The sequence below is a fragment of the Ptychodera flava genome, chromosome 22, assembly GCF_041260155.1.
Source record: "Ptychodera flava strain L36383 chromosome 22, AS_Pfla_20210202, whole genome shotgun sequence".
Classification (NCBI taxonomy): Eukaryota; Metazoa; Hemichordata; class Enteropneusta; family Ptychoderidae; genus Ptychodera; species Ptychodera flava.
Genome location: NC_091949.1, coordinates 28271732 through 28298263, shown reverse-complemented (window position 1 = coordinate 28298263; position 26532 = coordinate 28271732). Strand labels below are relative to the sequence as shown.

Below are 26532 nucleotides of genomic sequence, written 5' to 3'. Positions count from 1 at the left end.
TACTACAATTATTTTTTATCATCCCTTACATATACAGTAAAAAAATGCACGTCTCAGTTGTTGAAAGTGTTGAACAATTGGCCGACTATATCGAAAGAACTAGTGCTGCATATCGCCGCAGTTATAAATTGATGGGTCGAATTGATATGGCTCTTAATGTGACTAAGGGAATTCTTGTAAGTTCTGCTGTCATAGCGGCAATTCCGACAGTTCCAGTTCTTTTAGCTTTAACTCCTATACCAGGTGTTATTATTGATGTAATACAAGGGAAAACGGGTGTAGCAAAGAGACGAGAGAAGTATAAACATTATTATGTACAATATAAGCAGTTGTTTACTCAAATACAAGAAAAAGCCCCAACAGAAAATGCCTCAGACCTTATTCAGAACATATTCAAGCAGGCATTAGAAATACAAAAACAAGAAGGATTTAGTCCACCTCTAGAAAGATACATGCGACATTATGGATTAAACGGTTATGAAAGTTAGTTAACGAGCAACATCAGCTAGACTCCGGTTCCGTCGACTGATTGACAACACGGGATAAAAGCCCCTTTTTATAGACTAGTTTGAAGGTGATGACTCACACGAATTCCCCTCACGTACACCTTCGGAAGATGTTTATACATGTTGTATGTTTATAAATAGGACACACAGCTGTGTGTGACGCGGCTGCGTGTATAGACATGTCAGGGGAATTCCCACAGAGCTCAGGACAATGCACTATCTGCTATATATGACTCATCGTCATTTATGTGCCAGCTGTCGCGCATACGTGAGTTCATATATAGGTCAGGGTTACACTTCAGCTACAGGTAGGGGGGGTTTCCCTCTGTAGCTAAAATAGGGGTCTTGTAAATACTATTTGTCTCACGAAGAGGAAATTATATATACACTACGTTACCTTGATCAAAATATAGGGAAACATAGTCAAATCGGACGAACACAAATCAATGACACAAGACTTAGGTGGCTGCAAATTTTGCCAGGACCAAAGATTACATATGCAACAAACGAAGGGCCGAAAACGAAAGACGAAAACGACAATTCTCAGCACTGTTTCAAATTTCTCTGCTAGGAGACCGCGCATCGGTTGATATCATGACAGAATATTACTTTAAGTAAAAACTAATAGTTTTATTTTTTCTGTCACGCTTATGTTAGTATACGGAGGTACAAAAGTTCTGCTCCACCTTCATTGTAAGTTGCTTGCTACGACCATCGAGTCAGGATTGGAGCTAACACTTATAGTTTCACAAATACGGCGACCCTCCCTTAAATCTATGAAATACCATATCTCTTCAAAATGCTTGTGTGATAAATTGCTACTTTGCCTCCAAAATCACCTGCCCTCCCCTCCTCAATTTGTCCTAGCTTACATACCAAATAACCCAAGTCAAGTTTTAGAATGTCGGACAAGGGGGAAGGTCACATTTTATACAGGAGGATAGGAGTGTCAAATTTTACATAACAGTCTTCGTTGAATTCACCCGGACCAAACCCTGTGTTGACTGAAGGCTCCCTAAGATTATCACTTCCTATGAATAAGTCGCATATGTACCTCCAGTAATGCAAACTCATCGATCATAGTACAGTGAATTTTAGCTCAGACGATTCCTAACATCCTAAGAGGATTATGGTGTCAAACAAACCTTTAAATTGAACTGCTGAAACAATATTTCTTCAAGATTCGAATATTGCGAATATTGTCCTTTACTGCTTCCAAAATTATCACAGGACATCAAGTGATTAACGTACACGTTACATTTTTGGGCTTGGCAAATATTTTAAACATTTTAAACAGCCCGACAGAGCTGTCACATACCAATTCGCATAGAATTTTGCGAATATGGCAAGCGTTTGGATGCAAATCGATACTGCAATAAGGTTTAGGTAACTGGTGCCTCTGAATTTATTTTTTTTCGATTGAACTGGGTTTTCAGGCAACCTCATGATTATAACAATACCTTACGTTTGATATAAATAGTGAGTGATCTTTTCTTTTCCGCTTAAGAAAATAACACTGTAGCCAGTTGTATTTAACAAATTGCAACTAAGGGAATCGAACTTTGTTAGAAATTGTAAATGTCGTACGATGGGGAAAATCTATCTCTCTCTTACACTCTCCAAAACTAAACATTTGCTCCGCCTTTTCTTCACGCTTTGAGATGAATTGGCAATGGGATAGTCTAGGTCAACTCCGTGTTTGCTTAGACCGAGCCATGGTAAACTTTGTGCCACTCATGTTGCACAGAATATCAAGTAAGATTACCCTGTAATGACTTGACAAACATTCGATTCGATTAATTATTCAATAAACCAAATACCAATAAAAGTCATTGCTATGTACTGACAAGTTATAAATTCCCTACAAAAAGATAAGTCGCACATGCACCTCCAGAAATCCTCAATCTGCGATAAAATCAAATTTAATTAAAGCTCAGACAATTCATTCCACAAAACACCCTACCAAAAGTCAGTTTTTGTATCAGTTTTTAACCAGCACATTCATAGAGGGATGAAAACGAGATCAACAACTACTTGTTGCTTAAAGGTCATCTAACTGAACTCTACTCGAAACAAGGTACTTTGAAACAAGCGTCGGCCTAAGTTAACGCGCAGTTCACCTGTAAAACGTCCGGTCAATTATCTCAAAGTGTGTTTCCACAACAAATATGACTACCTGAGATGGACAGTCACACACTTAGAAGCTGGCTACCGGCGAAATGGAACCATGCCAGGAAATCCCAAGACAATTTGACCGGTTGACCTCGCTGTTAATTTTATGCAGGAAATTACAATAACAATGCTTTGTCGAATGACGCAGTGCCTTGAGGGTGGGATCGCCAGTGTTATAGGGGGAGGAGTATCTTCCCGATGGTGATAAGTGGTGCAGATTACCGTAGCCTAAGTGACTGGCGTATACGCGTGGCAAAGACACCTATGGTTGATTTCCTGTTGACCAGTCGGATAGCAGAGTTGCAAATACCTGGACTGAACCATTGTTTTTTTGTGGGTGTCGGTGGTACTTTGACAATGCAAGTAAAGATGCACATATATTGAGTTATTGTCTTGTTTATGAGCGGCCAGTATTTCCAACAGCATAAATTATGTGCATTTGTCCTTGAAGAAATAAATAATTTCGAATAAAACATCGCGAATGTAACCACATTCCTTAAGCTCGACATACACTTAAGTCCCCAAAGAACCATGAAATCGCCCGACTTTCGATTGAAGAGATGAGTTTTGCCAAACCGCGTATACAGAAAAAGTGGCAGATGACTTTATTTTTAGAATCATAGATAGTATAGCGAGATGTAAAAAATGTGAAACAGGCTCCCTACCTAACTATCCTAAATGTTTTTTGTGTCAAGTTTGTGTTTGATTCGTTTCGAAAAGGTGTTCCTACATTCTTATCCGATTGTTTGTGTTAATGAAATGTTTGTTTCGCTTTGGATATTTGTAGAGAAGTTTGGATTAGTATGTACGGTAACGTTTTGTTTGCGTGGGGAAAGCTTGTGGCGAGACGCAGCCGGACCTATGTTGTTACAAAAGTTGATAGAGTGGCCCTTTGACGCTTGCGTTTCGAAACCCGAGTGTGGTTTCTCATCAGTCGCAGTGTAGATTCTTTCCTTAGTTTGTGTTTGTGAAAATTTATTTTAATGCATTTTAGTGGTCTTGCTTTCCGATTAGCGAGGCAAGTATATTAATTTTGGTCACGTTGTCACTGCTTGAAAACCCAATAATACTTACTGTATTAGCATGGATTATTGCCTGTATTTTAGCTGAAGAGTGCATATACAGATGAATACAGTCAATAATCCATTGTTTGTATTCAGCAAGCGTGTATTCATGTGGATTCACATAAATTCACGTGTATTATTCTATAATACAGTCAACTTATTAGTGTGAATTTATCTGTATTATTGCGTTTTCATGCAGTGTGTGAGTCCGTTTGATGGTTCGGTTTGTTTGTTCGATATTTCTTTACTTCGGTAAATTTTGTTTTGACTGGTGTGTCTTTTAGATTTTTGGGGAGGTTTGTGAATTTTTAGGCAATAAGTACCACTGTGGGGTACGGATTTTATGTTTATTGGATCAAGATAATTACAAGTATCCTGGTTGATGTGTTTGTTCTCGTACATTTTGATTAATAGTTTGTTTAATTTGTTTACTGTTTGTTCTGGCTTGTTGTGTATAATACTGAGTGTTGCGTAATTGCCTTTCGCATTCGAGTACGTAATCGTTTGTGTTGACAATAACGAAAACCGAACCTTGTCGAAGGGTTATTCTCCCGAAATTTGTCCATTGTTTGCAAGCTGGTTTATCGCGATTCTTTTGGCTGGCGACATGTTTTGTTTCCTTGTTTGAAAGGGTATCTCTAGAAATGCGAGTTTAGCAGCTTCAGATAGCTTTCAAGTTTTTGTTTTTTTGTGTTCGTGGAGCCCAATTTGACTTTTCTTTGAATTGTGTTGCGATTGTTTGTGTCTCACGATGTAGCGTAGTCACATTATACAACTTTATTTGTTGAAATCCTGAGGTGGTTTTATTCTGTTTGGTTTTGTTGGTGCCCGAATGAATTTTAAGGCTTTTGCCTAGTACTATTTTTCGGAGTTTCATAGTTTTAGCGATGATAGGTTGTTGTTGAATTTCATGTTGTTGTCGGCTTTTCTTTGAAAAAAGCTGATTGATTTCCACACGGCCATGTTTTCTGTCACGTTACGGTGATTGTTTATTTTGTATTTAATGTTGTGTTTCAGTTGTTTTTTATGTGTACGATTTTGTTATTTCTTTAAGTGTTTGTGTGTTCTATGTCATTTTATGTTTTTTTTTTGGGTAGTTCTCTTTCGGAGTATTTGAAAAGGGCTGCTTGGTATGGGTTTTTGTTAGCGCTTGGCGCGTTTGTTTTGGCGATGAGCCTAGCTTTTTATGCTTCTTTTCGCCGATTCGATGTGCTTGGTGAGTAGGTGTTTGCCGCCTTCTTGTCACTGTGTGTGCGTACATGGACAGTCTGCATAGCCCTTTAATGTGGTCTCGATTTTGATCAAACTTACAATTTAGGAGTATATATCAAAACTGATAAATGATTTATGTGATTACTGTAGCTATAGATAGGCTACATTCAGGACGGGCAGCGACGGGCAGTAATTAGTAGGCAAAACAGGTGGTTTTTACCTTGGGCAGAACTCGGTGCAATGATACTGAACATTAATAGTAAGCCTGTCACCTTGAAGGTAATGCTGTAGGTGAAACAAGGACTTCGAACGCACGATGGTACAAACAACACCACAAGCGAAACGTACACATAGAAATACACGCGTTCCTACGTTGTGCCCACCTGGGCCACGCGATTAAAATATGACTGATACTGCTGGATAGTGTTAATTGGGTCGGTAAACAGTCAATTGATAGTTTAATTGACTACCTGGGTGATTGGCAGGTAGTGTCCAACTACGCATATGCAAAGCAGGCCAAAAGACAAAAGCCCCCAAAGATATTGACAGCTTGCCAGGGGTCACCATGAATACGTAATGACGCTTCACTACGCAGAAACTGCGTAGTCAAGCCCTTCTTAACCGGTCAAATCCTCTTGGCATTTTCCCTCATGGAACGCTGGAAACAACATTTCTTAAAGCTTGCCTGACGAAAGTATTGTAATGATTGAACGTCACAACTTCATAGATTATCACTAAAGGTCAAGTGGTCAAAGTACACAGAACGTGTTTTGACCTGATAAACACTGTAAACATCTACTGATGAAACGTCGACAACGTATACTTACCATCCAAACACAGTAACAACACGCCCATTGGCATAGCATTTTGCGAATATGGCGAACGTGTGGACGGGAGTCAAATACTTCAATCAGCTTTCTATATCTGTGTCAATGACTTCAACCAGGTTCCTGTGTCATTGATTTTAATTTTTTTATTTAACTAAGATTTAGCCTACGTTTGATATACATAATGAATGATTTTTTCTTTTCTGTTTTGTTTTAGAAAATAAGACCATTAGCAGTTGCCTTTTTTCAGATTGCAATTAAGGTCACCACAATATGTTATAGATTGTAAATGTACGACGGACAAAAGGAAAAGCATAACAACTACTTATTTCTTAAAGTTCACCTCCGTAGCCTCGTTTTACACTACGTAGTGTAATCATGCTTCCATCTAGACATTTGGCTGATAATGTTTCTTTTAGGAACTAACGCCATTAACAGTTGTCTTTTTTACAGATTGCAATTAAGGGAACCAAAATTTGTTAAATTTTGTAAATGTCGTACGATCGGGAAAATCTATCCCTCTCTTGTAATCACCCAAAACTAAACACACCTCTACTTGCTTCTTCATGCTTTGAGATAAAACGGCTAGGTAAAACTCTGCGTTCGCTTAGACTGTGCCATGTTCATCTGTTTGTCACTCATTTTGACAAATGAAATATAGCAAGTAGGATTCAATAACACTCATTTTGCACTGATTTTGCATTTTTTATTTAAACATATTTTTTCTGGTAGCCTTTTAATATAAAAGTAGCCTACTTATGGTGTAAATATGAATGATCTTTTATTTTCCGTTTTTTTTTCTGGATAAAATGCTTGAAATACAAAAATTATATACACATATACCGATTCTGTACATCTGTCAAATACATTAAGTATACACGAACGTAGACTAATAAAATGCAAAACTGCAGCAGACGCTTTGGTTGAAAGATTCCATTACGTATACTCTTGATCTGCAAAGATATCCGCTAGGCATATCTACGTATCGAAATGTTCCAAAATCAAAGAGATACGTCACTTCTACAATTAATACTGTGTTCCATACATATATCAATAAACGTAAATATACTCAACGTATATCAAGCATTTTGTCCAGAGTTTGTTTTAGAAATTGACACCATTAACAGTTGTCCTTTTTACAGATTGCATCTAAAGGGTACCGAAATTTGTTAAATATTGTAAATGTCTTACGATAGAAAATCTCTCTCTCTTTTAATCTCCCCAGCTAAACACTTACTCGATCGACTCCTTCACGCTTAGAGATAAGATAGCTAGTATATGGTCTAGGTCAACTCTCTGTTCGCTTAGGTCGAGCCATGTTCACCTTTTTGTCACTCATTTTCACAGAAATCGAGTAAGATTACCCCTTCCTGTGAATAAGTCACACATGTACATCCACAAATCCCAAGCTTTCGATCATACTACACTGAAGTATAAGCTCAGACGATTTCTTCGATAAAGCATTCTAATGCTTTACTAATATTTCTGACTGATAAACACTCTGTTGTATTTCAAGTCATCCTTCATTGCAAACTTAAACCTGCACATTCACCGACAAAATGAAAAAAGCATAAAAACTACTTGTTTCTTGAAGTTCATCTCTCTTGCGTCGTTTTACACTACTTTAGTGTAATCATGCTTCCATCAAGACATTTGTCTAATAATTCACAAGTACCGAATCCTGTCTGAACGCTGACTCTAGCTACTCGAAATAGGTATTTGGCGACAGGCCTCGCTCTAAGTAAGGCGGAGTTGACCTACAACAAATTTGTGTCATCTTATCTCATACAATGATGCAGACTCATCTGTGCAGACATACTATATTCTTGTAGCTAAATACTTTCTACTACACGGAGAATTATTTATCTATCCAGAGCTTTCGACAACTATCCAGCCATCTTTATCAATGTGTTGATTAGCACCACTGCGCATGCGTGATCTTAAAATATTATCCCAGATTCGAGGAAGTTTATACCGTCCGCCATCCCGATTTAGCCTTGGTTTATGTGTTCTTATATATATCGCTTCCTTAATACCTCTCTTGAACCAATCCGGCTCTCGCTCTAAGATTTTCACATTTTCTACCATGAAATTATGACCCGGGGAATTATTGCGAATAATTTAGAAATTTGGAATTTAGAAACATCTGAAGTGACACAGCTTGGACAACATGTTCTTTCACTCGGGCTTGCAAGTATCGCTCTGTTTCTCCGATATAGTCCATTTTGAATTCATTATCTCCACAAACCTCACATCGGATGTGATAAATAGGACCACATACGTCTTTCGATGGTGTGGGATCCTTCGGGCATACCAGTAGTTGTCTGATGGTGTTAAAGGGCTTAGCGTGTAACTGCATACCATATGTTCTGAAAATGTGCTGCAATATTTCTGTTAGGTTTTTCACATATGGAGCTGTTACACGCACTTTCTTTTGATTTATATTCCTCTGTACTGAGTTAGTGTGGGCCTTCTTTCTGGTACGGGTTGCCTGCTTAATTGCCAAGGATGGATAACCACAGTGATGAAGGGCATTGTTGATGTGGGTTTTCTCCTCCAACCTATCATTGGGATCGCTGCAGATGAGATCTGCTCGGTGATGGAGGGTTCTGACTACCCCCATTTTATGAACCAGAGGGTGATTTGAGGTGAAATGTAAATATTGGTCAGTGTGTGTTGATTTCCCAAATACCTTGGTTTTTATCTGGCCATCTGGGCGCCTGATTGTCTCAACATCCAAGAACGCCAATGCGTTATCGTGCTCCTCCTCCGTTGTGAACTTTATGTGTTGGTCCAAGTTGTTGATATGATGCGTAAATTCATCAGCAAATTTCCGCTCTAACTTTGTGTGAGTGTCATCAACATATCGGTACCACCACGACGGTGGATTGGGAGCTGTTGTCAGAGCTATAGATTCAAAGAGTTCCATGTATAGATTGCATACTATCGGAGACACTGGAGATCCCATAGCTGCCCCATGAATTTGCTGATAGAAAGATCCGTTAAACGTAAAATATGTACAATTCACACACAGTCCCAGTAATATGATAATTTCGGCCGGAGTCATGGATGTACATTGATGCAAAGTTGTATCACTTTCCAGGCGTTGACTTATAATACACATAAACCAACGCTGAATCGGGATGGCGGACGGTATCAACTTCCCGAATCTGGGATAATATTTTAAGATCACGCATGCGCAGTGGTGCTAATCAACACCATTGATAAAGACGGCTGGATAGTTGTCGAAAGCTCTGGATAGAGAAATAATTCTCTCGTGCAGTACATAGTATTTAGCTACAAGAATCTTATCTCATCTTACCTTATTGAAAAGTCAGTTTTTATTGCAAACTTTACCAAGCACAGTCATAGCATAAAGAAAGAAAGATCAACAACTTCGTGTTGATTAAAGGTCATCTCACTGAACTCTACTCGAAAGGAAAGGTATTTGGAAGAAAGCCTCGGTCTAAGTCAACATGCAGTTCACCTGAAAAATTTTGTTCATTTATCACTAAGAGTGTTTCTAGAACGAATATGAGTACCTGAGATAGACATTCACAGTGGTAAGAAGATGATAAACCGAAATGGATCTGCTGTGACAACATTTCTGAAAGCTTGGCTAACTTAAGTATTGTGATGATTGAACATCACAACTTCATAAATTATCCTAAGAGATCAAGTGGTAAAAGTACACGCTACGGGTTTTGGCTTGACAAACACTAGAACATCTACTGATGAAACGTCGACAACGTCTACTGGCCATCCAAACACAGTTACCACACGCCCATTGGCATAGTATTTTGTGAACATGGCAAGCGTTTGCAGGCAAATGAAATATAGCAAGCATGTTTCAATAACACTCATTTTGCACAGATTTTGCATTTTTTTTATTTAACTGGTTTTCTTCTGGTAGCCTTTTGATTACAACAGTAGCCTACTTATGATGTAAATATGAATGATCTTTTCTTTTCCGTGTTTTTCTGGGTAAAATGCTTGAAATACAAAAATTACATGTATTTATACCGATTCTGTACATGTGTCAAATACATTAAGTATACACGAACTTATTCTAATAAAATGCAAAACTGCAGTATACGCTTTGGCTTAAAGATCTGCATTGCGTAAACTCTTGATCTGCAAAGATATCCGCAACGCATATCAACGTATTGAAACGTTCTGTAAAGATATACGTTACTTCTACAATTATAATGTGTTCCATATACATCAATATATACGTAAATACACTGAACGAATATCAAGCCTTTTGTCCAGTGTTTATTGAGAAACTAACACCATTAACAGTTGTCTTTTTACAGATTGCAAGTAAGGGTACCAAAATTTGTTAAATATTGTAACTGCCTAACGATAGGGAAAATCTCTCTCTCTCTCTCTCTTGTAAGTTCCCAAACTAAACAAATACTGTACCTAGATGGCTAGAAGATGGTCTAGGTCAACTCTGTGTTCGCTCAGGCCGAGCCATGTTCACCTTTTTGTCACTCATTTAGCACAGAAAATTAAGTAACATACCCCTTCCTGTGACTAAATGGGACATGTACATCCACAAAAACCAATCCTTCGATCATACTACAGTGACGTATAAGCTAATACAAATACTTTAATAAAGCATCCTAATGCTTAACTAATTTTTCAGACTTATTAACACTCTGACGTATTTAAAGTCAGTTTTCATTGCAAACTTAAACCTGCACATTCACCGACAAAATGAAAAAAGCATAACAACTACTTGTTTTTTGAAGTTCATCTAACTAGCCTCGTTTTACACTACCTTAGTGTAATCATGCTTCCATGAAGACATTTGGCTAATAATTCACAAGTACAGAATCCTGTCTAAACGCTGACTCGAGCTACTCGAAACAGGTATTTGTCGACAGGCCTCGCTCTAAGTAAAGGCGGAGTTGACCTACAACAAATTTGAGTCATCTTATCTCATCTTATCGTATAATTGAAAAGTCGGTTTTTATTGCAAACTTTACCCCCCACAGTCATAGCAGGAAGAAAGAGAGATCAATAACTTCGTGTTGATTAAAGGTCATCTCACTGAACTCTACTCGAAACAAAGGTATTTGGAAGCATGCCTCGGTCTAAGTAAACATGCAGTTCACCTGAAAAATTTCGGTTCATTCATCTCAAAGTGTGTTTCCACAACAAATATGAGTACCTGAGATAGACAGTCACAATGGTAAGAAGATGGTAAACCGAAATGAAACGGCTGTGACAACATTTCTTAAAGCTTGGCTAACTAAAGTATTGTAATGATTGAATACTAAAGTATTTTAAAGATTTAACATCAAAACTTCATAAATTATCTCAAGAGATAAACAGGTTACAGTACACGGCTCGTGTTTTGGCTTGACAAACATTATAATCATCTAGTGATGAAACGTCGACAACGTCTACTGGCCATCCAAACACAGCTACCACACGCCCATTGGCATAGTATTTTCTGAATATGGCAAGCGTTTGCAGGGAAATGAAATACAGCAAGCATGTTTCAATAACACTAATTTTGAACAGATTTTGCATTTTTTATTTAACTGGTTTTCTTCTAGTAGCCTTATGATTATAACAGTAGCCTACTTATGATATAAATATGAATGATCTTTTCTTTTCCGTTTTTTCTGGGTAAAATGCTTGAAATACAAAAATTATATGTACTTGTACTGATTCTGTACATGTGTCAAATACATTAAGTATACACGAACGTATACTAATAAAATGCAAAACTGCAGTATACGCTTTGGCTTAAAGATCTGCATTGCGTAAACTCTTGATCTGCAAAGATATCCGCTACGCATATCAACGTATTGAAACGTTCTGTAAAGATATACGTTACTTCTACAATTAATAATGTGTTCCATATACATCAATATATACGTAAATACACTGAACGATTATCAAGCATTTTGTCCAGTGTTTGTTTGAGAAACTAACACCATTAACAGTTGTCTTTTACAGATTGCAAGTAAGGGTACCAAAATTTGTTAACTATTTTACTGTGTAACGATAGGGAAAATCTCTCTCTCTCTCTCTCTCTCCTCTCTCTCTCTCTCTCTCTCTCTCTCTCTCTCTCTCTTGTAAGCTCTCAAACTAAACAATTATTGTTCCTTCTTCTTCACGCTCTGATATAAGATGGCTAGAAGATGGTCTAGGTCAACTCTCTGTTCATTTTGACTGAGCCATGTTCACCTTTTTGTCACTCATTTAGCACAGAAAATTAAGTAACATACCCCTTCCTGTGACTAAGTCGCACATGTACATCCACAAAAACCAATCCTTCGATCATACTACAGTGAAGTATAAGCTAATACAAATACTTTAATAAAGCATCCTAATGCTTAAACTAATTTTTCAGACTAATTAACACTCTGACGTATTTAAAGTCAGTTTTCATTGCAAACTTAAACCTGCACATTCACCGACAAAATGAAAAAAGCATAACAACTACTTGTTTTTTGAAGTTCATCTAACTAGCCTCGTTTTACACTACCTTAGTGTAATCATGCTTCCATGAAGACATTTGGCTAATAATTCACAAGTACAGAATCCTGTCTAAACGCTGACTCGAGCTACTCGAAGAGGTATTTGTCGACAGGCCTCGCTCTAAGAAAAGGCGGAGTTGACCTACAACAAATTTGAGTCATCTTATCTCATCTTATCGTATAATTGAAAAGTCGGTTTTTATTGCAAACTTTACCCCCCACAGTCATAGCAGGAAGAAAGAGAGATCAATAACTTCGTGTTGATTAAAGGTCATCTCACTGAACTCTACTAGTAACAAAGGTATTTGGAAGCATGCCTCAGTCTAAGTAAACATGCAGTTCACCTGAAAAATTTCGGTTCATTCATCTCAAAGTGTGTTTCCACAACAAATATGAGTACCTGAGATAGACAGTCACAATGGTAAGAAGATGGTAAACCGAAATGAAACGGCTGTGACAACATTTCTTAAAGCTTGGCTAACTAAAGTATTGTAATGATTGAATACTAAAGTATTTTAAAGATTTAACATCAAAACTTCATAAATTATCTCAAGAGATAAACAGGTTACAGTACACGGCTCGTGTTTTGGCTTGACAAACATTATAATCATCTACTGATGAAACGTCGACAACGTCTACTGACATCCAAACACAGCTACCACACGCCCATGGCATAGTATTTTCTGAATATGGCAAGCGTTTGCAGGGAAATGAAATACAGAAAGCATGTTTCAATAACACTAATTTTGAACAGATTTTGCATTTTTTATTTAACTGGTTTTCTTCTAGTAGCCTTATGATTATAACAGTAGCCTACTTATGATATAAATATGAATGATCTTTTTTTTCCGTGTTTTCCTGGGTACAATGCTTGAAATACAAAAATTATATGTACTTGTACTGATTCTGTACATGTGTCAAATACATTAAGTATACACGAACGTATACTAATAAAATGCAAAACTGCAGTATACGCTTTGGCTTAAAGATCTGCATTGCGTAAACTCTTGATCTGCAAAGATATCCGCTACGCATATCAACGTATTGAAACGTTCTGTAAAGATATACGTTACTTCTACAATTAATAATGTGTTCCATATACATCAATATATACGTAAATACACTGAACGATTATCAAGCATTTTGTCCAGCGTTTGTTTGAGAAACTAACGCCATTAACAGTTGTCTTTTTACAGATTGCAAGTAAGGGTACCAAAATTTGTTAACTATTGTTACTGTGTAAGATAGGGAAAATCTCTCTCTCTCTCTCTCTCTCTCTCTCTTGTAAGCTCTCAAACTAAACAATTATTGTTCCTTCTTCTCACGCTCTGATATAAGATGGCTAGAAGATGGTCTAGGTCAACTCTCTGTTCACTTTGACCGAGCCATGTTCACCTTTTTGTCACTCATTTAGCACAGAAAATTAAGTAACATACCCCTTCCTGTGACTAGGTCGGACATGTACATCCACAAAAACCAATCCTTCGATCATACTACAGTGACGTATAAGCTAATACAAATACTTTAATAAAGCATCCTAATGCTTAACTAATTTTTCAGACTTATTAACACTCTGACGTATTTAAAGTCAGTTTTCATTGCAAACTTAAACCTGCACATTCACCGACAAAATGAAAAAAGCATAACAACTACTTGTTTTTTGAAGTTCATCTAACTAGCCTCGTTTTACACTACCTTAGTGTAATCATGCTTCCATCAAGACATTTGGCTAATAATTCACAAGTACAGAATCCTGTCTAAACGTTGACTCGAGCTACTCGAAACAGGTATTTGTCGACAGGCCTCGCTCTAAGTAAAGGCGGAGTTGACCTACAACAAATTTGAGTCATCTTATCTCATCTTATCGTATAATTGAAAAGTCGGTTTTTATTGCAAACTTTACCCCCCACAGTCATAGCAGGAAGAAAGAGAGATCAATAACTTCGTGTTGATTAAAGGTCATCTCACTGAACTCTACTAGTAACAAAGGTATTTGGAAGCATGCCTCGGTCTAAGTATACATGCAGTTCACCTGAAAAATTTCGGTTCATTCATCTCAAAGTGTGTTTCCACAACAAATATGAGTACCTGAGATAGACAGTCACAATGGTAAGAAGATGGTAAACCAAAATGGAACGGCTGTGACAACATTTCTTAAAGCTTGGCTAACTAAAGTATTGTAATGATTGAATACTAAAGTATTTTAAAGATTTAACATCAAAACTTCATAAATTATCTCAAGAGATAAACAGGTTAAAGTACACGGCTCGTGTTTTGGCTTGACAAACATTATAATCATCTACTGATGAAACGTCGACAACGTCTACTGGCCATCCAAACACAGCTACCACACGCCCGTTGGCATAGTATTTTCTGAATATGGCAAGCGTTTGCAGGAAATGAAATACAGCAAGCATGTTTCAATAACACTAATTTTGAACAGATTTTGCATTTTTTATTTAACTGGTTTTCTTCTAGTAGCCTTATGATTATAACAGTAGCCTACTTATGATATAAATATGAATGATTTTTTTTCCGTTTTTTCTAGGTAAAATGCTTGAAATACAAAAATTATATGTACTTATACTGATTCTGTACATGTGTCAAATACATTAAGTATACACGAACGTATACTAATAAAATGCAAAACTGTAGTATACGCTTTGGCTGAAAGATCTGCGTTATGTATACTCTTGATCAGCAAAGATATCCGCTACGCATATCAACGTATTGAAATGTCCCATCTACAAAGATGTACGTCACTTCTACAATTAATACTGTGTTCCGTATATATCAATAAACGTAGACTCAACGAATATCAAGTGTTTGTTTCAAAAACTAACACCATTAACAGTTGTCCTTTTTTACAGATTACAATTAAGGGTACCGAAATTTGTTAAATATTGTAAATGTCTAACGATAGGGAAATCTATCTCTCTCTTTTAATCTCCCTAGCTAAACACTTACTCGACCGACTCCTTCACGCTTAGAGATACGTTGGCTAGAAGATGGTCTAGGTCAACTCTGTGTTCGCTCAGGCCGAGCCATGTTCACCTTTATGTTACTCATTTTGCACAGACAATCAAATAAGATTACCCCTTCCTGTGACTAAGTCGCACATGTGCATCCACAAAACCCAATGCTTCGATCATACTACAGTGGAGTATCAGCTCATACAAATCCTTGGATAAAGCATCCTAAAGCTTAACTATTTTTTCTGACTGATAAACACTCTAATGTATTTAAAGTCAGTTTTTATTGCAAACTTAAACCTGCAAACTCACCGACAAAATGAAAAAAGCATAACAACTACTTGTTTCTTGAAGTTCATCTCACTAGCCTCGTTTTACACTACCTTAGTGTAATCATGCTTCCATCAAGACATTTTGCTAATAATTCACAAACTACGGAATTCTGTCTGAAGGCTGACTCGAGCTACTCAAAACAGGTATTTGTCGACAGGCCTCGCTCTAAGTAAAGGCGGAGTTGACTTGCAACAAATTTGAGTCATCTTATCTCATCTTATCTTATTGAAAAGTCAGTTTTTATTCGAAACTTTACCTGCACAGTCATAGCATAAAGAAAGAGAGATCAATAACTTCGTGTTGATTAAAGGTCATCTCACTGAACTCTACTCGAAACAAAGGTATTTGGAAGCATGCCTCGGTCTAAGTAAACATGCAGTTCATCTGAAAAATGTTGGTTCATTCATCTCAAAGTGTGTTTCCACAACAAACATGAGTACTTGAGATAGACAGTCACAGCGGTAAGAAGTTGGTAAACCGAAATGGAACGGCTGTGACAACATTTCTTAAAGCTTGGCTAACTAAAGTATTGTAATGATTGAATACTAAAGTATTTTAAAGATTTAACATCAAAACTTCATAAATTATCTCAAGAGATAAACAGGTTAAAGTACACGGCTCGTGTTTTGGCTTGACAAACATTTTAATCATCTACTGATGAAACGTCGACAACGTCTACTGGCCATCCAAACACAGCTACCACACGCCCATTGGCATAGTATTTTCTGAATATGTCAAGCGTTTGCAGGGAAATAAAATACAGCAAGCATGTCTCAATAACACTCATTTCCACAGGTATTTGGAAGCAAGCCTCGGTCTAAGTCAACGTGCAGTTCACCTGAAAAATGTTGGTTCATTTATCACAAAGAGTGTTTCTAGAACGAATATGAGTTCCTGAGATAGACAGTCACTGCGGTAAGAAGATGATAAACCAAAATGGAACGTCTGTAACAACATTCATTAAAGCTTGGCTAACTTAAGTATTTTGATGGTTGAACATCACAACTTCATAAATTATCCTAAGAGATCAAGTGGTAAAAGTACACGCTACGGGTTTTGGCTTGACAAACACTAGAAACATCTACTGATGAAACGTCGACAACGTCTACTGGCATCCAAACACAGCTACCACACGCCCATGGGCATAGTATTTTGTGAACATGGCAAGCGTTTGCAGGCAAATGAAATATAGCAAGCATGTTTCAATAACACTCATTTTGCACAGATTTTGCATTTTTTATTTACCTGGTTTTCTTCTGGTAGCCTTATGATTATAACAGTAGCCGACTTATGATATAAAAATGAATGATCTTTTTTTTAGTTATTTTTTCTGGGTAAAATGCTTGAAATACAAAAATTATATGTACTTTTACCGATTCTCTACACGTGTCTAATACATGAAGTATGCACGAACTTATTCTAATAAAATGCAAAACTGCAGTATACGCTTTGCTTAAAGATCTGCATTGCGTATACTCTTGGTCTGCAAAGATCAAGAGTATACGCAATGTATTGAAACGTTCTGTAAAGATATACGTAACTTTTACAGCTAATCTTTTGTTCCATATACATCAATATACGTAAATACACTGAACGATTATCAAGCATTTTGTCCAGCGTTTGTTTTAGAAACTAACGCCATTAACAGTTGTCTTTTACAGATTACAATTAAGGGTACCAAATTTGTTAAATATTGTAAATGTCTAACGATAGGGTAAATCTATGTCTCTCTTGTAATCTCCACAACTAAACAATTACTCCACCTACTTCTTCACGCTTTGATATCAGATGGCTAGAAGATGGTCAAGGTCAACTCTCTGTTCGCTCAGGCCGAGCCATGTTCACCTTTTTGTCACTCATTTTGCACGAAAAATTAAGTAAGATTATCCCTTCCTGTGACTAAGTCGCACATGTACATCCACAAAAACCAATCCTTCGATCATGCTTCGCTGAAGTATAGGCTCATACCAATCCTTTGATAAAGCATCCTAATACTTAACTAATTTTTCTGACTGATAACACTCTGATGCATTTAAAGTTAGTTTTCATTGCAAACTTAAACCTGCACATTCACCGATAAATTGAAAAAAGCATAACAACTACTCGTTTCTTGAAGTACATCTAACTAGCCTCGTTTTACACTACCTTAGTGTAATCATGCTTCCATCAAGACATTTGGCTAATAATTCACAAGTACAAAATCTTGTCTGAACAGATATTTGTCGACAGGCCTCGCTCTAAGTAAAGGCGGAGTTGCCCTGCAACAAATTTAAGTCATCTTATCTCATTTTATCTTATTGAAAAGTCAGTTCTTATTGCAAACTTTACCCGGCACAGTCATAGCATAAAGAAAGAGAGATCAACAACTTCGTGTTGATTAAAGGTCATCTCACCGAATTCTACTCGAAAGAAAAGGTATTTGGAAGCAAGCCTCGGTATAAGTAAACGTGCAGTTCACCTGAAAAATGTTGGTTCATTTTTTCTCAAAGTGTGCTTCCACAACAAATATGAGTACCTGAGATAGACAGTCACAGCGGTAAGAAGATGGTAAACCGAAACGGAACAGCTGTGACAACATTTCTTAAAGCTTGGCTAACTAAAGTATTATGATGATTGAACATCACAACTTCATAAATTATCCTAAGAGATCAAGTGGTAAAAGTACACGCTACGGGTTTTGGCTTGACAAACACTAGAAACATCTACTGATGAGACGTCGACAACGTCTACTGGTCATCCAACCACAGTTACCGCACGCCCATTGGCATAGTATTTTGTGAATATGGCAAGCGTTTGCAGGAAAATGAAATACAGCAACCATGTTTCAATTACACTCATTTTGCACAGATTTTGCATTTTTATTTAACTGTATTTTCTGGTAGCCTTATGAATATAACAGTAGCCGACTTATGATATAAAAATGAATGATCTTTTCTTTAGTTATTTTTTCTGGGTAAAATACTTGAAATACAAAAATTATATGTACTTTTACCGATTCTCTACACGTGTCTAATACATGAAGTATGCACGAACTTATTCTAATAAAATGCAAAACTGCAGTATACGCTTTGGCTTAAAGATCTGCATTGCGTATACTCTTGGTCTGCAAAGATCAAGAGTATACGCAATGTATTGAAACGTTCTGTAAAGATATACGTAACTTTTACAGCTAATCTTTTGTTCCATATACATCAATATACGTAAATACACTGAACGATTATCAAGCATTTTGTCCAGCGTTTGTTTTAGAAACTAACGCCATTAACAGTTGTCTTTTTACAGATTACAATTAAGGGTACCAAAATTTGTTAAATATTGTAAATGTCTAACGATAGGGTAAATCTATGTCTCTCTTGTAATCTCCACAACTAAACAATTACTCCACCTACTTCTTCACGCTTTGATATCAGATAGCTAGAAGATGGTCAAGGTCAACTCTCTGTTCGCTCAGGCCGAGCCATGTTCACCTTTTGTCACTCATTTTGCACAAAAAATTAAGTAAGATTATCCCTTCCTGTGACTAAGTCGCACATGTACATCCACAAAAACCAATCCTTCGATCATGCTTCGCTGAAGTATAGGCTCATACCAATCCTTTGATAAAGCATCCTAATACTTAACTAATTTTTCTGACTGATAACACTCTGATGCATTTAAAGTTAGTTTTCATTGCAAACTTAAACCTGCACATTCACCGATAAATTGAAAAAAGCATAACAACTACTTGTTTCTTGAAGTTACATCTAACTAGCCTCGTTTTACACTACCTTAGTGTAATCATGCTTCCATCAAGACATTTGGCTAATAATTCACAAGTACAAAATCTTGTCTGAACAGATATTTGTCGACAGGCCTCGCTCTAAGTAAAGGCGGAGTTGCCCTGCAACAAATTTAAGTCATCTTATCTCATTTTATCTTATTGAAAAGTCAGTTCTTATTGCAAACTTTACCCCGCACAGTCATAGCATAAAGAAAGAGAGATCAACAACTTCGTGTTGATTAAAGGTCATCTCACCGAATTCTACTCGAAAGAAAAGTATTTGGAAGTAAGCCTCGGTCTAAGTAAACGTGCAGTTCACCTGAAAAATGTTGGTTCATTTTTCTCAAAGTGTGCTTCCACAACAAATATGAGTACCTGAGATAGACAGTCACAGCGGTAAGAAGATGGTAAACCGAAATGGAACAGCTGTGACAACATTTCTAAAAGCTTGGCTAACTAAAGTATTATGATGATTGAACATCACAACTTCATAATTATCCTAAGAGATCAAGTGGTAAAAGTACACGCTACGGGTTTTGGCTTGACAAACACTAGAAACATCTACTGATGAGACGTCGACAACGTCTACTGGTCATCCAACCACAGTTACCGCACGCCCATTGGCATAGTATTTTGTGAATATGGCAAGCGTTTGCAGGGAAATGAAATACAGCAAGCATGTTTCAATTACACTCATTTTGCACAGATTTGCATTTTTTATTTAACTGTTTTTTTCTGGTAGCCTTATGAATATAACAGTAGCCTACTTATGATTTCATTCAACCCATTCTTACATATGGTCTGGAAGTTTTGGGAAGCACCTACTCATCCTACCTAAAACCCATTTACATCACCCAAAAATGATTGTACGAATCATAAAATTCTCTGGTTTTCGAGAAGTAATTCATCTTTATTCAAAAAATTAGGTTTGTATGATATATATAAACTTCACTCATTACATTTAGGAAAGTTTATGCTTGATTTACATCATCATAATTTGCCGGAAAGCTTGAGTGACTTCTTTGAATATGTAGATCATTGTCATGAAACACGTTTCAAACAAGGTTCAACTTTGTATCTGCCAAAAATGCGTACGAGAACTGGTCAGTTTGCAATTTCGTACGCAGGCGCCAAACTCTGGAATAATTTACCACGTAATGTAAAAGAAAGTACTTCAAGAAATGCATTTACACTTTCCCTAACAGAGCATCTTTTGAATATGTACAATATAAAGTAGATATCTGTCTATTAATTTTCTGTATTAACATGTTGTATTGTCATCAGTAATTGTCTCATTTAAGCCCTCGTATTACATATTGCAATGTAATGAGAGATGGGGCCAGACTCTACTAGCTGTAAGCTATTACTTCTGGCTTCCAATATTGTCAGTATTATTTATAAATGCATAATCGAAATTATTCCATGTTCTGTAAACAATTTAAATTGGCAAATAAAGTAAGTACAAGTACATAAGTACATATAAATATGAATGATCTTTTCTTTTCCGTGTTTTCTGGGTAAAATGCTTTAAATACAAAAATTATATACACTTATACTGATTCTGTACATGTGTCAAATACATTAAGTATACACGAACTTATTCTAATAAAATGCAAAACTGCAGTATACGCTTCTGCTGAAAGATCTGCATTGAGTATACTCTTGATCTGCAAAGATATCCGCTACACACATCAACGTATTGAAATGTTCCGTAAAGATATACGTCACTTCTACAATTAATACTGTGTTCCATATACATCAATATATGTAAATACACTGAACGATTATCAAGCATTTTGTCCAGTGTTTGTTTGAGAAACTAACACCATTAACAATTGTCTTTTTACAGATTACTATTAAGGGTACCAAATTTGTTAAATATTGTAACTGTCTAACGATAGGGTAAATCTATGTCTCTCTTGTAATCTCCAAAACTAAACACTTACTCGACCTACTTATTCACGCTTTGATATCAGATGGCTAGAAGATGGTCAAGGTCGAGTCTCTGTTCGCTTAGGCCGAGCCATGTTCACCTTTTTATCATTCATTTTGCACAGAAAATCTAGTAAGATTACCCCTTCCTGTGAATAAGTCGCACATTTACATCCATAAGACCCAATCCTTCGATCATACTACTCTGAAGTATAAGCTCATACGATCCTTGGATAAAGCGTCCTAATGCTGAACTAATTATTCTGACTGATAAACACTCTGTTGTATTTAAAGTCAGTTTTCATTGCAAACTTAAACCTGCACATTCACCGACAAATTGAAAAAAGCATAACAACTACTTGTTTCTTGAAGTTCATCTAACTAGCCTCGTTTTACACTACCTTAGTGTAATCATGCTTCCATCAAGACATTTGGCTAATAATTCACAAGTACAGAATCCTGTCTGAAAGCTGACTCAAGCTACTCGAAACAGATTGCAACTAAGGGCATCAAATTTTGTTAATATTGTAAATGTCGTACGATACGGAAAGTCTCTCTCTCTCTCTCTCTCTCTCTCTCTCTCTCTCTCTCTCCTCTCTCTCTCTCTCTCTCTCTCTCTCTCTCTCTCTCTCTCTCTCTCTCTCTCTCTCTCAACTAAACACCTGCTCAATCTTTAACTTTACGCAGGTAAGGTGGCTAGGAGATGGTCTGGGTCAACTCTGCGTTAGCTTTGTCTGAGGCGTGTTCATCTTTTGTCAACATTTCGCACAGAAAATCAAATAAGATTGCATATTGACCCTTACTATGAATAAGTCGCAAATGTACGTCCACAAATCCAAATTCTTCGATCATAGTAGAGTGAATTAAAGCTCAGACGATTCCATTCACAAAACTAATTTTCTGATTGATATACACGGTGTGGTAACCAAAGTAAGTTTTTTTTATTGCAATCAGTCCTACGTCCTGTGATAAAAAAGTCAATGAGTTACAAGCAGGCAACCGGGTACATTGAGCGGCTGAAACAACATTCCTGAAAGCTTGGAATAAAGGGAATATCATTTCAACTTTTCCTACACTGAAACTTGCCTCGATCGGATTATAAAACATCCGCTAACACTACTGTTCTCGATATTTATCTACATTTAAAAACTATCTACTGTTGGTTGACCAATCAGAGTGCTCAATTCAGGGTGTTTTATTTACTGGTAAAGCCTTGGTCACCAAATTCCAGAAACGAATGACAGCGCTGTAGTAAAGTACTGTCCAATCAAAAGTGAACATGTCATATTCTGTAGACATCTGGTACGTTTTAATATTCAAATTTGGTAACACAGCGGAAACCAGCTGCAACATAAAATCTGCTGTGCCCTAGGGCATTTATATAATGTGGCCTAGGGCATTTATAGGATGTTCCATTACATTGGAAGGCTATTTCACAAATAAAAGTTTTAATTCATATCCTAAACATGTTACATTGACAAAGGGGACGGTTTACGTAAACACTTTGAAAACGAAAATATATCACTTCTGGGCGATAGTTTTTAAGTCGGATAAAACCCTCGTACTCGGGCTCTTTTGGTATATAAAGTCCAACCCTCGATAAAATGTCTCGGCCTGCGGCCTCGACATTTATCGTTGGGTTGGACTTTATATACCAGAAGAGCCCTCGTACTCGGGCTTTATCCTATACATGTTAAACCAGCCCAATGTATTTGACACCTTTCACGAAACGCGTACATGATTAGATAAAATTGCTGTTCTCCGCATATGTAATGACCTCTAGGCCTATGTTTGGTCAGGTGTTAATGTTGGACATCCTGTGGCCTATGAATAAGTTTTAAACTACAAAAAGCTCTTACACTATTGTAACTACAAAGTTTCGTTTGTGACGCCAAGTTCATTCTCAGTGGGCTCTTAAGTAGAGGTGGATTTAGATTAGACGCTACAAACAGCCAAGTTACAGAAATTGTGTGACATAGAGTAAAACTAAACATTTAATGTATATTAAAACATTGAATATATTGTACAGTATAGCAGTCGAAAAATCCCAACTTCGATCAATTTTCTCACCTTGATGTGACGCAAAAAACGGCTCCATCGTGACGCAAAAACCCGGATGTACCGCAGCGAGAACAACTCTGAGGGAAATCGACGGGATGTTGGGATGGGAGCTACAGAACTGCAACAAATCGCCGTCAAACTGTTCAAGTTGGTGATGGTCATATCAGTTCAATAAAGATAAAAATACAATCAAATTTGCAACACACGTGGCTGGCCGAAAAAAAGACATTAGAAAACTGAATTCTATGGTGTCACACCATTCCACATAGTTGATGCGTTGGAGTAAAAATGTCTACCATCATGCATTGTTAATACTAGAGGAAGTGCTTCAGGTGTCCGTTTGTGTTCTCTAAAATATTTGCTACAAGCTCTGACTAGGTGATACTTGTATGCATTCAACCCCTCTTAATAGAAAAAAATGTCCATGCTTTCTGATGCACCATATATGGGTACAATGCTGTGTGAACCCTTGTGTAAATGTTCGGTTCACAACGTTACCATGACCAAAATAGAGGGAAACGTAGTCAAATCGGACGAACACAAATCACTGTACACAAGACTTAGGTGGCTGCGAATTTTGCCAGGACCAAAGATTACATATACAACAAAAGAAGGGCCGAAAACGAAAGACGAAAATGACAATTCTCAGCACTGTTTTAAATTTCTCTGCTAGAAGACCGATAGCTGACCACCGCGCATTGTTTGATACCATGACAGAATATTACTTTAAGTAAATACTAATAGTTTTATTTTTTCTGTCACGCTTATGTTAGTATATGGAGGTACAAAAGTTCTGTTCCACCTCCATTGTAAGTTGCTCGCTACGATCATTGAGTCAGGATTGGAGTAGTAACTCAAATCTATACGGCAAGCATATTACAACCCTTTTCAGTAATAGAGCGCGAAGCCACTGCAGTGAACTGCAATAAAAACTGCTCACACTATTTAGTTTCAGCTGTAGCCAGCTGGCAAAGTCGACAACAATGTATGTCCCATGCAGACATTTTGTCTGGGGAAGTTGAAATAAAAAAGATTTGCACATGGACAAGTGCATGGTAATGTTACATTGTATCTTAATCTTGAACACAGGATGTCAATCGTAAACTCTCATTTACAACCCGAGCCTCAGACAGAGCTAGTTTTGCCTTTGTACAAGCAGACTTTTTGGTCTTTATCAAGTAGCCTTGTTCAACACCAAAGTGGCCACGGCTACAGCTGAAACTAAGTGTAAGCAGTTTTATTGCAGTTCACTGCAGTGGCTTCGCGCTCTATTACTGCAAATGGTTGTACTTGTTCACTGTGTTTCCTATGTCGTTTCAAACTGCTTTGCTACATTTTTTGTCTGAATAGTTTCTATTGTTTTATCACAATCTACACAGTTCCTCAACCCACCAACCCCGGTGGGAATGTTAGTGTTGTATTTGTATGGCAATTTGTCAAACCTACAAATTTTTCTCCTATGCGTTTGTGCATAAACAAGAACGTAAACTCATGCATTTAAATAGACGTCGAGGATTATGGCCGGTTTGCCCCGAATAGGCTATACCCACCGCGTCTACATTTGTATAAGGAAAAGTTGTCATGTTGTAATTATTGAACATTACTACTTACACGGTATATTTTTGGCTCGACAAATACTTTTATAGTACAATGATGAAAACGTCGACACCGTGTACTGGCCAGCCAAAAAAGTTGCCGGCGCCTAAGGCCAATTTGCATAGCATTTTGTGAATATGGCTAGCGTTAGGATGCAAATCAATACTGCAATTAGATTTGAGTAGGTGGTCCCTCTACTTTTATAAATATTGTTCGATTTCACTGGGTTTTAAGTGAGCCTCATGATTATAACAGTAGCCCACGTTTGATATAGATAATGAATGATCTTTTCTATCCGGCTTTAGAAAATAACACAAGAACCACTTGTCTTTTTTCAGATTGCAACTAAGGGAATTAAACTTTGTTACAGATTGTGAATGGCCTACGATGGGGAACATCTATCTCTCTCTTACATTGTTATATTAAAAAGACATAATCAGCACATTCATAGAAGGAAGGAAAAGAGATAAACAACTAACGTGTTGCTTCAAGGTGACTCTCACGCCAAGTATTCAAAACATTCTTCCATGTAGAAATCGGACATATAGGGATCCGGCCTGAAGACTTACTCGGCTACTCCAAAGAAAGGTATTTGGAAACGGCGTCGGCCTAAGTAAACGCGGAGTTCACCTGTAAAACTTAAGGTAATTTATCTAAAAGTGTGTTTCCATAACACATATTATTACCTGAGACGGACAGTCACAGAGTTAGAAGCTGGCAACCGGCGAAATGGAACGGCTCTAACAACATTTCTGAAAGCTTGACTAACGAAAGTATTGTAATGATTTAACATCACAACTTCATAAATTGTCTCAAGATATCAAGTTGTAAAAGGACACGATATTTGTTTTGGCTTGACAAACACTATAAATGTCTGCTGATGAAAAGTCGGCGACGTCTACTTTCCATCCAAACACAGTTACCACACGCCCATTAGAATAACATTTTGAGACTATGGCGAGCGTTTTGACGGAAATCAAATACTGCAAGCAGGTTTCAATAACTGATCCCATTAATTTAACATTTTATGTAATTTTTTTCTGGTAGGCTTATGATTATAACAATAGCCAACGTTTTGATATAAATAATTACTGATATATTCTTTTCTGTTTTGTTATAGATTCTGAAACTAACACCATTAGACTTGAAATACATTCGATTCGATGACTTAGCAAATAAACTTTTAATAAACTTTTTTTTTCTTGTGGCCTTATGATTATAACTGTACAGTATCCTACGAATGATACAAATAATGAATGATTTTTTATTTTCTGTGTTGTTCCAGAAACTAACACCATTAGCAGTTGTCTTTTTTCCGAGTGCATTTAAGGGCACCAAATTTGTAAATATTATAAATGTCGTACGATAGGAAAAATCTCTCTCTCTCTCTCTCTCTCTCTCTCTCTCTCTCTCTCTCTCGTACTCGCCAAAACTAAACTCTTGCTCCGCCTTTTTCTTCACGCTTTGAGATTAGATGACTAAAAGATGGTCTAGGTCAACTTTGCGTGCGCTTAGAACAACCCGTGTTCATCTTTTCGTCACTAATTTTGCACAGAAAATTAAGTAGGAATCCGTGAGAAATTACAGAGAGGTGGGC

General features: G+C 37.0%; 1 protein-coding gene across 1 annotated transcript; it reads right to left on the bottom strand.

Annotated features, from left to right (window-relative positions):
• Positions 1-7888: 7888 nt before the first annotated feature.
• On the bottom strand, positions 7889-8749 carry LOC139122322 (uncharacterized). The gene has a single exon (XM_070687717.1). The coding sequence runs from the start codon at positions 8747-8749 to the stop codon at positions 7889-7891; it is 861 nt and encodes a 286-aa protein (XP_070543818.1).
• Between the last annotated feature and the right edge of the window lie 17783 nt (positions 8750-26532).

Coding starts and splice junctions, on each gene's coding strand:
- LOC139122322 (XM_070687717.1), bottom strand. CDS start 8,749: ATGGGATCTCCAGTGTCTCCGATAGTATGCAATCTATACATGGAACTC.